Source organism: Sceloporus undulatus, chromosome 2 (genome assembly GCF_019175285.1).
Source record: "Sceloporus undulatus isolate JIND9_A2432 ecotype Alabama chromosome 2, SceUnd_v1.1, whole genome shotgun sequence".
In the NCBI taxonomy this organism is placed as follows: Eukaryota; Metazoa; Chordata; class Lepidosauria; order Squamata; family Phrynosomatidae; genus Sceloporus; species Sceloporus undulatus.
The window spans coordinates 287,256,650-287,272,103 of NC_056523.1; the positions used below are offsets into that span (position 1 = coordinate 287,256,650).

The 15,454-nt window shown below is 42.3% G+C and overlaps 1 protein-coding gene across 4 annotated transcripts in view; it reads right to left on the reverse strand.

The window, feature by feature from the left end:
* Positions 1 to 6,478: 6,478 nt before the first annotated feature.
* The window catches only part of FAM151B (family with sequence similarity 151 member B), a 102,793-nt gene continuing 93,817 nt past the window's right edge, over positions 6,479 to 15,454 (reverse strand). For all 4 annotated transcript variants that reach the window (XM_042449630.1, XM_042449627.1, XM_042449626.1 and 1 more), the window contains 4 exons: positions 14,921 to 15,077; positions 9,316 to 9,527; positions 8,160 to 8,295; positions 6,479 to 7,047 (listed from right to left, as the gene is read on the reverse strand). In XM_042449630.1, the coding sequence (XP_042305564.1) occupies positions 6,900 to 7,047; positions 8,160 to 8,295; positions 9,316 to 9,527; positions 14,921 to 15,077 (653 nt within the window). In that variant the 3' untranslated portion in view covers positions 6,479 to 6,899. The remainder of the gene's footprint in view (positions 7,048 to 8,159; positions 8,296 to 9,315; positions 9,528 to 14,920; positions 15,078 to 15,454) is intronic.

Genomic DNA, 15,454 nt, shown 5'->3' on the forward strand with positions numbered 1-15,454 from the left:
GAAAAAGCCCCAGGCGTCTCTCTCCTCCATCTAAGGCAGCCTCCTCTTCTTCCTCCTCCTCCTTTTCTTCCCCCTTCTTCTTTTCTTTCCTCCTCTTTTCCCTGGAGGACCCAGGGGTTGTTGTATCTTTGCCTGTTGTGTCTTTGCCTGATCCTGCAGCCCTATCCTTGCTTTTTATAGACTGTCATTTGTTTATACTCTCCAATCTGCCTGCACATGAACCTATCATGTGTTTTAAATTGGGATTTTGTCATTGTGCCGGACAAAGGGCCATAATAAAGTTGTTATTATTATTATTATTTCCTCCTTTTCTTCCTCCTCCTCTTCCCCTCTTCCTCCTCTTCTGTTGTAATTGTGTAGAGTTGCCTTGGCATAGTTTCTTCAAAGGAGGAGAGGATTGCCTTTACTTTCTCCTAAGAGGCTGAGAGAGTGTGACTTGCCCAAGGTCTCCCACTGGGTTTGCAGGGCCATTCTGGCTCCTCCAATGCTCTAGCCACAAAGCCAGCCCCCTCTTCTTCCCTCCTTCTTCTTTTCTTTCCTCCTCTTCTGTTGTTTTTGTTGTAGCTATTGTGTGCCTTCAACTCCTTTCTGACTTATGGCAACCCTGCCTGGATGTGGAAATTGTAGTTTGCAGAATGGCTGTGGTACCAGAGACTTAGAACTGAAAAGCACTTTGAGACCATAATAAGGCAAACTTATCCTGGGGTTTCTTGGCAAGATTGTATTCTGAAGAGGTTTGCTGCCTGACCTGTCATCTCTCCTTGAGGCTGAGAGAGTGGAGAGTAGGACTTGCCCATACTCTATTTGTTAACTCCAACCTTTTGGACCTTCTAGTATTGTCATTATGATTGTTCACATAATGGTCTACCTTTCAGGATTACACTTATCAAGAATGTTCACACATATTAAAACATTCTATGCTAACAAATTGGACACACAAGTACAGTAACAGCCAAAACCTACTATGCAGTGATACCTGTATAGTACCATCATGGTTGAGATCACCAGATGCATAGCACTGAAGACCAGAGACTATTACAATAAGGAAGCAGAAGTGAAGAAAACCACTCTCAGAAAATATTGATAATGGAGACCAAAAAAAGGAGATACTACTACTACTGATGAAGAAACATGGGATCTCAGTCAAATCGAACTCAACAAAAAAATAGATAACATGGGTTAAAGCTCCTTTGCTGTTGATATTAATACTCCTGATAGACCAGGGGTAGGCAACCTTTTTGAGCTGGGGGCCGGGTTGCTGTCCCTCAGACAACTGGGGGTCCGAAGCCAAAAAAATAAATAATTGAATAATTTTTTAAAAAATTAAATACATAAATAAACCGAGACAAATGTAGGACAAAAATTTCAAATGGAGGAGTTTTTTTAAAAAATGGAGGATGTGCCCAAAAAAATTGCTGATTTTTTTTAAAATGTTAATATAAATACATGTTTTGGAGGCTTCTATAGACAATCGCCCCCCTTGCCTGCCGCTTGCCCCCCTTGCCTGCCGCTTGCCCCCCTTTGCCCGCCTCCTCCTGATAGGCCAAAGGCCCCATGCCCTCACGCAAGAGGCCAAAGGCTCCAGCAGCAATCGGCAGCAGGACCGGGCGGGGGCTGGTCCCAAGGCCTTGCCGGGCTGCATCTGGCCCGCGGGCCGCAGGTTGCCTACCCCTGTGATAGACTATCCCATATAAATAAAAAGTATTTTAATATGTTGGAGATTTTTTTTCAGGGATGGTGACCTACTTTAGTGGTCTGATACATTAATATACAATTTGGAGGACAAGAGCTTTGATGAAATCAGCATCATTATGCAACAGTCAATGTCTTCAGATCTCCTGATATTTATTTGTAAGAATGAACCCTTGTTGTGTAAAGACCTGGAGCTATATCACACTACATAACACTTTAACAGCATCCTACAGAATCCTGGGGTCTGTACGTTGGTGAGGCACTAGAGCTCCCTGGCTGAGAATCCTAAGTACCCCTCCTTAAACTGCAGAATCTCAGGACCTTAGGTGTTGCCACGATAGTTAAAGTGGAGTACAGTCGCCCCTTCTAACTTACAGATCTGGGATCTACGGCCTTGAATATCTGCGGAGGGGCATCTTCCGCTATTTCCAATGGCAGCATGCCTATGAGGCTTGAATATATGTGAGCCTCCAATTTCACGGGGGGAGGGGGCGGAGTCTGGAACAGATCCCCGCAACAACGGAGGGCCAAATGTATTTCATTTCATTTTTCATTTGGAGTATAGTGCTGTAACTGAACTGAAAGAGCCCCTAGTTATATTTTTGTGCCTAACAGTTAGGCAAGTAATTGCCCAGAACTGGAGACAGGGATAAACCTTTGAAGAAATAAAGTTTAGATCTTAGACCTCATGAAGAAATTCCTATCTCAGGTTAAGGCTTTCAGAAATAAACAAAACTACATGCACATTTTTAAAGACATGGTTTTTAGTTATATCAGTCTTAATAATTATAGTATCCCCACCCCCACTCAGCCTCCCAGAAACACCTATGACACAATGTGTTGATATAACATTCAACTTCATATTTGTACTAACACAATAATGCTAGGAAAGGTGGAGGAAAGCAGAAAGAGAGGAAGGCCACATGCTAGATAGAATCATAGAATCATAGAGTTGGAAGAGACCGCAAGGGCCATCCAGTCCAACTCCCTGCCATGCAGGAAATCCAAATCAAAGCATCCCCAACAGATGGCCATCCAGCCTCTGTTTAAAGACCTCCAAGGAAGAAGACTCCACTACACTCTGAGGGAGTGTGTTCCATTGTCGAACAGCCCTTACTGTCAGGAAGTTCCTCCTAATGTTCAGGTGGAATCTCTTTTCCTGTAGCTTGGATCCATTGTTCCGGGTCCTGTTCTCTGGAGCAGCAGAAAACAAGCTTGCTCCCTCTTCAATATGACATCCTTTCACATATTTAAACAGGGCTATCATATCACCTCTTAATCTTCTCTTCTCCAGGCTAAACATCCCCAGCTCTCTGAGTCACTCCTCATAGGGCAAGGTTTCCAAACCTTTCACCATTTTAGTCGCCCTCCTTTGGACACGCTCCAGTTTCTCAATGTCCTTTCTGAATTGTGGTGCCCAGAATTGGACACAATATTCCAGGTGGGGCCTGACCAGAGCAGAATATAATGGCACAATTACTTCTCTTGATCTAGACACTATACTTTTATTGATGCAGCCTAAAATTGTATTGGCCTTTTTAGCTGCTGCATCGCACTGTTGACTCATGTTCAATTTATCATCTACTTGGACTCCTAGATCCCTTTCGCATGTACTTTCATTCAGCAATGTGTCTCCCAACCTATATCTATGCATTTCATTTTTTCGCCCTAAGTGCAGTACCTTACATTTCTCTGTGTTGAATTTCATTTTGTTAGCTTTGGCCCAGCTTTCTAGTCTATTCAGGTCATTTTGAATTTTGATCCTGTCCTCTGGAGTATTAGCTATTCCTCCTAATTTGGTGTCATCTGCAAATTTGATAAGTATGCTCCCAATTCTGTCATCCAGGTCATTGATAAAGATGTTGAATAGCACTGGGCCCAGGACAGAGCCCTGTGGAACCCCACTGGTCACTTCTCTCCACGATGAAAAGGAGCCATTGTTGAGCACCCTTTGGGTTCGGCCGGTCAACCAGTTACAAATCCATGTAACAGTTACCTTGTCTAGTCCACATTTTACAAGCTTGTTTGCAAGAATGTCATGGGAAACCTTGTCAAAGGCCTTAGTGAAATCAAGATATACTATATCCACAGCATTCCCTTCATCTACCAAGTTGGTAATTTTATCAAAGAAAGAGATCAGATTTGTCTGGCATGACTTGTTTCTCTGAAACCCATGTTGACTTTTTGTGATTATGGCATTGCCTTCTAGATGTTCACAGACTCTCTGTTTAATGATCTGCTCCAGAATCTTTCCTGGTATTGATGTCAGACTAACTAGACGATAATTGTTGGGATCCTCTTTCTTCCCCTTTTTGAAGATGGGGACAATGTTTGCCCTCCTCCAGTCTGCTGGATGGATGGACTCTATTAAGGAGGTCATGGATATGAATTTGCAGGACCTGAGCAGAGTAATGGAGCTTAGGGAGTCTTGGAGATGTCTCATCTACAGGTTCGCCATGGATTGAGACTGACTCTAAGGTGGAAAACAACAACAATGAAACATCATTCTACTTATGCTGTGTAAAGGTGAAAAGGTCAATGTTTTCCCTTGACAAAATTGTCTAGTCATGCCTGAGTATAGGGGCAGTGCTCATCTCCATTACTAAGCCAAAGGAGCCAACATCGTCAGAGATGGTCCTATGGTCAGCAGAATTGCAAAGAATGCTGTAACCTTCCCACCAAAGTGGTACCTATTTATGAAATTACACTTTGCATACTTTCGAACTGCTAGGTTGGCAGAAGCTGGGACTAGTGACGGGAACTCACTATGTCACACAGCACTTGGGTCTCAACCTGCTGACCTGCCAGTCTTGCAATCTTCAGAGTCCGTGTCTTAACTCCTGACCCAACATGGTACTTTTGTCTTTATAGAAGTGCTGTTATTCCTGTTGTGTTAAAACTGAAAAGATTAATTTTAAAAACTAATTACAAAAAAATAGTCAAAGCTGTTAAAAACATGTTTTTTCCCATGCACCTTGCAAGTAGAAAGAAAAAATAAACCTGGAGTATTTTAAGGAATGGTTTATTATCACATTTGTTTTTATAGGCAAGAACAATTGACAGTAATCACCTTTTCAAAAAGCCTGCTGTAAGTCCTTCAGATCTGCATCCATGCATGAGGAAGGTGAACTTGGTTGTATCCTGGACTTTGACTTTAGGTGATTATATACATGCTGTGGGTGTTAACTTGAGCATAACAGTTGAATACAGCAGGTTATATATACTCATTTCATAGCAGTATTGTGTTGTACAGAAGGTTCTTTGTGTTATTCTTATTATGTGTCTTCAAGTGGACTCTAACTTATGGCAATCTTATCATAGGGTTTTCTTGTCCAGATGTACTCAGAGATTTGCTATTTCCTTCTAAGGCTGAGAGTAATTTGTGTAAGGTCATCCTGTGGGTTTCCATGGCTAAGTCCGATTCAAGCCTGAAGTCCTAGTCCAACACTCATAGCACTGCACAACACTGGCTCGCCAGTTAATATTTATTTTCTATAGATTAGTTCAATTTTCAAGATCAAACATCCTTGAACTACAGATTCATTTTTCCTAGGAATTTCAGGGCACTGATGAAAGATGTAGATATTGGGAAACAACAACAACCCTCAGTATCTTGGGAGCACTAGGGGCACCTGCTATCTCCTGTTTCAAGTTAGGTATTAATTATATGAGCCATGTAGCTACCCTTACACTGCAAATGATATAAAAGTAGAGGAAGGACCTTGTGGCCTTCCAGATAATGGACACTAGACCTCATCAACCCTTAGAAACCTGGGAACAATGGTGAGGCATGATAAGTGCAGTACTTCTAGATCAGTAAGTTCATAATATGTCATCCTCTATTATATTTTGGATGAGGACAAAATGAGATGACTACTTATAAAAAAGCTGACTGTGGAATAACAATAAAAGAGAGCAAGGCCCAGCAGAAGGCTTTTCAGATGCTGAAACTAGTGGCCTTAGGAGGGCTGAATGGAATTTCTGTAAGCTTTTCCCCCTGCATATGAGATGAGAACCTAAACTCTGTAAAGAGGATGGGTGTATCTTGAAAACAAGACACAATACAAGATTTGCAATAATTATGTTTTGATTAAATCATTTTATTTTATTTTTTAAAAGTGGCTTGGTGTCTAAATTGCCTTGTTGTTCAGATTATTTTTGCCAAAACTTGCACCTGTACCCTTTTCCACATATACCCCAACACCATCCACACCTGAGGGAATAATAATAATAATAATAATAAGTTTTATTTATATACCGCCCAATCACTGGGAATCCGAGCGGTTTACAACAGAGGGGATAATAGACAGTTCCCTGCCCTCAGGCTTACAATCTAAAAGACACGACACAAAAGGAGAAGGGAATGGTGAGGGGGGGGGGAGGGAATCAGGTCCAGTATTCTTCTCTCCCTCTGAGGCCTGGACCAAGGCAGATGGACCGGAGGGAGGGCTCTTCTTCTTCAGGCTAGCCCTGATGGAGCTGGGCCAGCCTATTCTGTCCCCCACAGGCTGAAGGATGACAATTACGGAGAGAGGGGCCTCTTTTTTCAGGCTAGCCCCTGATGACGCTGGGCCAGCCTACTCTCTCCCTCAGAGGCCAAAAGATGACAGTTATGGAGGGAGGAGCCTCTATCTTCAGGCTAGCCCCGATGGAACTGGGCCAGCCTATTTTCTCCCTTACAGGCCGAAAGATGACAGTTAGGGAGGGAGGAGCCTCTTTCTTCAGGCCGGCCCCTGATGGAACTGGGCCAGCCTACTCTCTCCCTCAGAGGCTGAAAGATGACAGTTAGGGAGGGAGGAGCCTCTTTCTTCAGGCCGGCCCCTGATGGAACTGTGCCAGCCTACTCTCTCCCTCAGAGGCCGAAAGATGACAGTTAGGTAGCGAAGGGAATTTGGAAAGGCTTGAGACCGCAGAAGGCAGGGGAAGCAATAAAAGGCTGATTCTATTAAAATGAATTGTTCAAAGAAGGACAGCTATGTGAGAATTTGGTGCATTATGCTAGCAATTGCACTTTGCTAGGGTCATGCAGCAATGGCAAGGGAAGGGAGATGACAACTGATTTCTCCAATGCCTGCCATCTTTCATGCCTGCTGTGGTTCTAGTCTTTCCTACCACCAATGCCCAAACTGGTTTAATGCAACAGGAGTCTAGCTTTTGAATCCAAGCCAAAGTACTTTCTACCAGCAAAGATATGACTATGCTATAATTTACATTCCAATGGCCTTTCTGAATGCAGAATCTTGTGGTTCTGAGATATCATAAAAAACTCTACATTTATCAAAACTATCTCTGATGACGAGTAAATCTTCTACAGAATAGTCATCATGTTTTCCTGTCCAAATGGTCAGGGTATATCTGGAATAAAAATTATCAAAAATGTATATGTTTAGTTTTACACATGTATACACACAAACAACTAAAGCAACATAAGGAAACAAAATACTAATATTTAAGATGGTTATCATTAAATAATTAAAACAGCTCATGCCACAGGAGACTGAAGAGCAAGCACTATCTAATTGGAAAAATTCATTGTTCACAATTTCCCTGATGAAGAACCATTGTAAATGAAATGGTTTCAGAACATGATGCTCATATTTTTTTTAATTCTCTTGTTTAGGCCATTTCACCCAACTGGATTTATCCCACTACTGTTATATTTTCACATGTTTACCCTTAAAAATGGAAGAGTTGAGAAGTCTCTTTCAGTTGTTTTTGACAATCTTTCCCATGAACACTGGCACATGTCATACGAAGCCAGGAATGACAACCTGTGTTTCCTTGCCCAACCTCTTCCTGTTGCTCTTGTGAATGAGCTATGGAAATTCATTTCTGGCTTGGATTAAGCCAGAAGCCTTATATTCATGTTCAAAGAATGCATGGGACTTTAAAATACAAGGTGGTTCAGAAATCCATCCCCAATTTCCCATGTTGAGCAGGATGGCCTGACGGGAAGATTCTACATGTATCTGGTTAAGAATCTGGAACTTACTTCTGCATAAACAATGACTGCACTGTAAGCACCATCTGCATGTATTATTATGTATTTTAACTATACGTTTATAGTAGAAATGGGAAAATGTCAGGGGTCTGAAGGGCTGGACAAGTTGCAAAAAGGTTTCTCCTAACCCCAAAATAGACCACAGAGCCAAAAACATAACAAAGCTACCATTTCCATTTTAACAAAAAAAAGTAATTTGCTCTCTGATGAAAAAAAAAATTGCAAAAAAATGAGAGTTGGGAAGCTCCAAAACACCCTTTGCTTACTGCTGTTTAATAGCAAAATAGCCAATATATTAAATCAGCTCTCTGTTCATATAGCAATTTCCTTTGAAAGTAAACAAACATGATAAATTAAAATGACTTTTCCAAATGACATTTTCATTATGTGTTGCAGAAAAAAAGAAAATGTATTTAAAGAACTGAAGTGATACTGTACTAAAATAGGTAACTGATGTTAAACATACCTATTTGATTGCTGTAATAACCACTGCAATTCAGATATGGACTGGCGTACTAAAGCCGCTCTTACAGGAAATGTTATTGGCTGAGTAAGATCTGTACATATTGCTGCCATCTCCTGCACCATTGCTGAACTATAGCCTAGAAAGAGAACAAACAATACAGCATTCAGAAATCCTCAGCATCAGTGGAACATGTTGATATGTAACTTATAATAAAAAATATACATTTTTACAAAAGACCAATATTTTATAAAGTACTACAGTTGGCTCACCAGATTTGCTGGGGGTAAGGCCACAGGACCCCAGCAAAAGCTGAAAAATTGCAAATATCATAAGCCCCCACTCCCCAAACATGCATGGTACAGATTCCTGTAACCAGTGCTAGCTGTCATTCACTTTCCCCTTTTGCCAGCAGGACATCTCTCAACTTATTCCTAGCCCATCAAACTTCTATACACACTCCTCCTCCTCCCCTTCCAACAGCACCAGTCCAAGTGACCATTGTTTGTATTATGGGAAGCCTCAAAGCTGCTACATCTGGAAAGAACATATTTCAGGAGTTCTTTCAAAATATAAACAAGACTAACTTTGTAAAAGGAAACATAAAGGGAAAGGGATGTGAGAACACAGTACAATGTGTCCATCCAATGCCACAGTCAACCCTGGGGCACTGCCACCTCCATTTCCTGGCCAGGCATCATCTGGGCTAGCTGCAGTTATTCAGCTGGGCAAAAGGGAATGAGATTACTCTCTTCCAGAGAGTTGCTGGAAAGCTAGAAAAGCAAACTCATTTCTTTTCTCCTGTCTGCAACTAGGTACTGCCTGATTGCTTTGCCTATCTCCCCTTGCAACAAGTAAATGGATGTGGCAGTTCCCTAGACTGCTGCTGGGGGCGCAGAGAGGGTTGGACACTACATAAATACTAGTGAATAGCTCCTTGTAGAAGTTCTTTAAAAAAAAAGATACATGGCTGCACAACTCTGACCTATGTGAATGTCATCACCAGGACTCCAGCCAGCATGCATAATAGCAGCCTCACATTGCTTTGTATATATAAGAGTAGGCAGACGAATTGCATGGAACAGGAACAACCCAAGTAAGCAAATTTGAGTTAAGCGTTATCTGTGACTGCATTCAAATATGTATTGAATATTCTTACCTTGATTACATTTTAGACCTAACCATCCAGTTGTCCATCCTAATGATAATGTTACATCTGGAAAAAATGACGTCACTGTGTCTAGAAATCTCTTTGCATCTACCACTTGGTTACTTCCATTTGGTCCAGGGATAATGTCTGCATTGATCCAAACAGGCTGTCTGAGTTTCATGTCTCCAAGAAGCCGCAGTGATGGATTCACAGCCTCTAGGCTATAAACACAGGGCAATATATTTTAATATATTGGGAGTGGGGAGAGTGCGTTACATTTTATATTACCTACAATACTTGAGGTGCAGAGAACTTGTGCCCATCTAGACGTTGCTGGATTGCCATATCAATCACCACTGATAAAGACAGGTGGCAGTTGGATCCAACATCATCTGGAGGGCCAGAAAGTTCCCAATACTTGCCATACATGCTAGGACCAGATTAGATAATGCATGAGTGTGTTATGTGCCTTCAAGTTGTTTCCAACTTATGGTAACCCTAAATGCTAAAGCAAAGCTAATATGGGAGTTTTCTTTGCAAGTTTTATTCAGAAGAGGATTGTCATTGAGGATGAGAGCATGTGACTTGTCCAAGGTCACCCAGTGGGTTTCATGGCCGAGTGGGAATTGGACCCTGGTCTCCAGAGACATACGGTAGTCCAGAGGCGTAGTCCAACACTCAAACCTCTATGCCATACAATGCTGACATATAAAAAATCAAATGCTGTCTAAAAGTACAGTGTTTAAACTCTTTTTAAATATCTGGTACAGCTGCATCTTTTGATTGTAAAATTATATATTCTAGCTGGCATCACTACTTTACTGTTGTACTCCTTAATTGCCATAGTTAATCACACCTACAGTTTTAATATTGTCAGTGACTCAGTGTACTCCAACTGCAATAGGACTATATGGTATACATTATCTTAATAAAAACTCTGCTGTCTGGTTCTGACCCTGGCTGTATGTCTAAGGCTTAGCTAAATAATGAAGCTATCTGTAGAAACATAATACAGGGTGTAAACTAGAGACACCAGGTCTGTGTTACCAAAGTAACACAGGATTACACGTGTTACCGAAGTAAACTGGATAGCAATAACAACAGCAAACAGCAATAGCAATAGTGCTTACATTTCTGTATCACTTTATAGTGCTAAGCACTCTCTAAGCATTTTACAATGTGTTAGCCAATTACCCCAACAAGCGGGGTACTCATTTTACCAACCTATGAATGGATGGAAGGCTGAGTCAACCTAGAGCCCTGCAGAATCAAACTCACAACATTTTGGCTGCAGTAACAGCATTTAACCACTGTGCCACCTGGATGTAGGCCAGAGGAACATAGGCCCATCAGATCATCTCCTGTTTACTGTTTTGCTACTCATTCTTCTACTCCTTCTTCCACTCATTCCACCACTTATCTCACCATTATTTCAGTTCCCTTTTTAGTTACTATTATTCAGTTCTACAATAAAATTCAGATTTCATTTACTTGGCTAGATATGAGTTGACTGTCTGGAGAGACATACTGTATAGGTTTTGTCTCCCTTATCTAGAATTCTGAAATATTAAACACTGGGGAGGGGGATCCTTTTCGCAAGGGTGGCTGAAGTAGTTACACCTTCGCTTTCCGATGGTTCAACGTACACAAAATTTGTTTCATGCACAAAATGATTAAAAATATTGTTTTAAATTACCTTCAGGCTATGTGTATAAGGTGCATATGAAACATAAATGAATTTTAAACATAGATTGTTTTAATACACATGTGTCTTGTTTGTTCTTTTAAACTGATGTATATTTTAACTGATGTATGTTTTAACTGATGACCATTTTGTCCCTGTCTCTGTATGCACTTCTTCCTCTAAGACTAGGCCTCAGCCCTGGCTTACTCCAATTGTTAAGTTTTTCCAGTCCTGCTCTAGAGCAGCCGAACGTCTTTGGAGAAAGTCCAAACAGTGGGCTGATTTTATCCATTACAAATTTGTTCTTTCTTCCTGCTCACGCGCCCTGTCTATGGCAAAACAGAATTATTACAAATCACTGATCTCCGCCAATGAGAGGTGCCCGCAGCGTTTGTTCTCCACCTTCAACTCTTTGCTTAAACCTCCCTCTCCTCCTGTCTCTTCATCATTCTCTCCTAATGACTTCGCTAATTATTTCATCTCAAAGATTACCACTATTCTCACTGAGATAGTCCCTCCCAATTCTTCTTCTGCTCATAATCTTCTATTGCCCTCGCCTAAAAAAATTTCTGTGTTTCCTCCTGCTTCTTTGGATGAACTCTCTACACTTCTGAACTCTTCCAAACCTGCAACTTGTTCTCTCGACCCAATTCCTACTTGTCTTCTAATCTCTATAGCTCCTTCTTTTCTGCCCTCGCTTCTCCATATCTTCAATCTCTCTCTCTCTACAGGCTCCTTCCCATCAGACTTCAAACATGCTCTCATTTCCCCAATTCTGAAAAAAACTTCTCTTGACCCCTCCTCTCTGTCTAGCTATCGTCCGATTTATCTTCTTCCCTTTCTTTCTAAGGGTTTGGAATGGGTTGTTTATTCTCGCTGTCTTGAGTTCCTTGAAGCCAACTCTATTGTTGATCCTTTTCAGTCTGGTTTCTGCCCAAGGCATTCTACTGAGACAGCTCTCACTAAGATCTCCAGTGACCTTTTACAGGCCAAGGCTAATGGCCTCTACTCTGTTCTCATCCTTCTTGATTTGTCTGCAGCCTTTGACACTGTTGATTACTGTTTTCTAGTTGATATACTTTCTGACCTTGGGTTCTCAGACTCTGTTCTCAACTGGTTTAGATCTTATTTGTCAGACAGATCTTTTGCAGTAGTCACAGGCGGTCAGACTTTTTTCTCTTGTTCTCTTATCTGTTGGAGTTCCCCAGGGCTCTGTTCTGGGTCCCCTTCTGTTTTCTCTCTACACACTGTCCTTAGGTAAACTCATTAGCTCTTTTGGTTTTTCCTAACATCTGTATGCTGATGACACCCAGTTGTATCTTTCCACCCCTGATCTTTCTCCAAGGCTTGAACAGCAAGTTTCGTCTTGTCTCACAGCTGTCTCGCAGTGGATGCGCCATCGGCGTTTGAAGCTCAACATGTCCAAGACGGAGCTTCTTGTCTTTCCTCCTAAGTCCACCCTTCAACACTCCTTTTCTGTTTCTGTGGACAACATTTCTATTCAACCAGTCCAGCAAGCCCGCAGTCTTGGTTTTATCTTTGATTCTTCTCTGTCGTGTATCCCTCAGATCCAGACCACAGCCAAGGCTTGTAGATTCTTTTTGTAAAATATTGCCAAAATCCAACCATATCTTTCCGCCTCTACTGCCAAGATCTTGGTCCATGCCCTAGTGGTCTCACGACTTGATTACTGTAATGTCCTCCTGGCTGGGCTTCCTCTTTCTCACCTCCGTCCTTTAATTTCTGTCCAGCATTCAGCTGCACGCATTATCCCATCCGCCCACCGCTCTGATCACATCTCTCCTGTGTTGGCATCCCTTCACTGGCTCCCCCTCCCTTTTCGTATTCAGTATAAGCTCCTGCTGTCCACGTTTAAAGCACTCCATGGTCTGGCCCCTCCTTACTTATCAGACCTTCTTTCTCCTCACTTTCCCACCAGGGCCCTCCGTTCTGGTAGTCAAGGTCTGCTGTCCCAGCCCAGGATTTCCTCTGCCCCATCTTGGATTTGCCCCTTTTCACTCGCTGCCCCTCACTCCTGGAACCTTCTTCCCCCGCGAGCAAGAGCCATCACTTCTTTAACCAGCTTCAAAACAGAGTTGAAGACCATCCTGTTCCGAGAAGAGTTCCCAGGCATTGCATAATTGTCCCTTGCTATTTGATGTTCTTTTGTTGCCTGTTTTAGTGAATCATTTCCTGTATTGTTATGTATTTTATATGTATTATCCTACTAGAGAGGCAGGCTAGCTCCAACAGGCCTCCCTGGAAGATGATTAACCATCCATTAAGAAGCCAAGCCCTCCCTCCAGTCCATCTCCCCTGATCCAGGCCTTGGAGGTAGAGAAGAACTGCTGGCCCTCATCCCCTTCCCCACCACCACTTCCTTCTCCTTCTGTGTCATGTCTTTCTAGATTGTAAGCACCGAGGGCAGGGAACTGTCCAATTAAAAAGATTGTATGTACAGCGCTGTGTAAATTTACAGCGCTTTATAAATGAAGGTTAATAATAATAATAATGTTGTGTTCTTAACTGATGTATATCTGTTGTTGTTCCCCATGGGGAGAGGTGGGTAAGATATCATCATCATCATCACCACCACCACCACCACCACCACCACTTTCATTCTGTGTTCCTGTTAATCTTTAGGAAGGGACTTGCCTACTAAGTTCCACAACAATTAACTAAAAAGTACAAAATGTAAAGGATTCTTGTAGCATCTTTGAGGCTAACTAAGGGGCAGTACAGACCTCCCTTAAAGAGTGGACTGGAGTTTCCCGTTTTAACAGCGGAAGGACGCTCCAGCTGCCAAACCGAGTGGCATTCCTCCGCAGTTAAAAAAAAAAAAACCCAGTTCTTTTTGTGGCGCATTGCATACATCACGAGTATGTTATTGATGCCCATGTGGACAGGACGCCACCATGATGCCACCGCCCATACAAATTAGGATTCTGGAGCGTGCGGTTGCCACGTGCTCTGGTACCCTAGTTTTGCCAGGGCACACCACTTTTGGCCGGTGTGTCTCGGGCCTGAGAGAAAGAAGTTGGTAGCATAAGCTTTCATAGACTTAAGTCTATTTCATCAGGATGACATTAACAGTTAATGCCACTTCATGAACTACATCTATGAGATGGTAAGGAAGAAAGAGTGAGCTGGCTGAGCACACTGGGATGAACTGCCACATTTGACCTAATGGACTATCCTCTAATAGGGCAATGTATTTTATTTACCATTAGGAGAAAGTGTCATATATTTGTAATATCCAAAAAGGATGGTCTCCTGGCGCCCAGCTTTGGTCTGCGGGGAAGCCACAGCCTCCAGACTGCGGGACTTCCTCGCGGACCAAAAAGAACTGGCAAAAAGCACTGATGCCGTGATGTGCTGATGCTAGGCGTCCGTTGTGTAATGATGGCGGTGCCCATCTGTACAGGGTGCCACCATTTTGACGCCCTTGTCACATGCGAGGGGCAAGGGGCGTCTAGAGGCACCGCCCTTCGCATGTGACGAAGGCGCCCTATTGCGCCCGTTTGGACCTGGCCAATGTTATAACGCTGTTAAAGATAGTCTTGTAGGACATTACTCAAAGTGCAATCCTAAACACATTTATTCATATGTTAAATCCTACCAAATTTTGTTCAGATTTATTTCGTGTTCAGGATTGCAGTTTTAGGACAGAATTTGGTTGATGCATTATGCTACTGGTTGCACTTTTTCAGGTCTACACAGCAGTGGCAAGGGAAGGCAGACAAAATCTGTTGGCTCAAATCATCCACTTTCTCCAGTGCCTTAGTTCCTTTATGGGCTGGCCACAGTGGCTGCAGCCTCTTCCCTCCTTCTACCACTGCATACAGCAGCACAGTTGTGCTGTTCTATTGCACAAACAAATTTCTACCCTTTATTTTACATATTAATAACATATAAGCTTTTCTTTGATACCTTTTAAAATCAAGCTTGATGCCTTTGTCAGTGGTTTTAATTTCATTTAGCCATTCCTTTAGTGTGTTATCACTACTTGTTTCTGGTGGATGAGCCATAATTGGTTCTCCGTCCCCCTCACAAAGAAGGACATCTGCTTCTATCATGTGGGCAGTACCTGTGCATAAACACAAGAGCAGGAAAGATGTAAGTGCTATGATATAAAAAAACAATCAGGATAAAAGTTACTGCTTTCTACTGTTAATACAACAATAGAATTAGTTTAATCCAGGGAAGGGAGAGCATGAAGTATCAGACAGAAGGAACTACAGTCTTTCAAAGTTTCCACTTTACAAAACAGGATTATTACTCTTCACTTAGACTAGGGTGAGAATCAAGTGGCCTTCCAAGGGGTCATTCACACTATGAAATTCATACTGTGGAAACCGGGTTATTTCAGCACCATTCACACTGTGCACCGAACGCACTCAGCATAGTGGGGGGGGGGCAGGGGCGGTGAGAAAGCAACTTTACCTGGTGCATTCAGCACCGGGA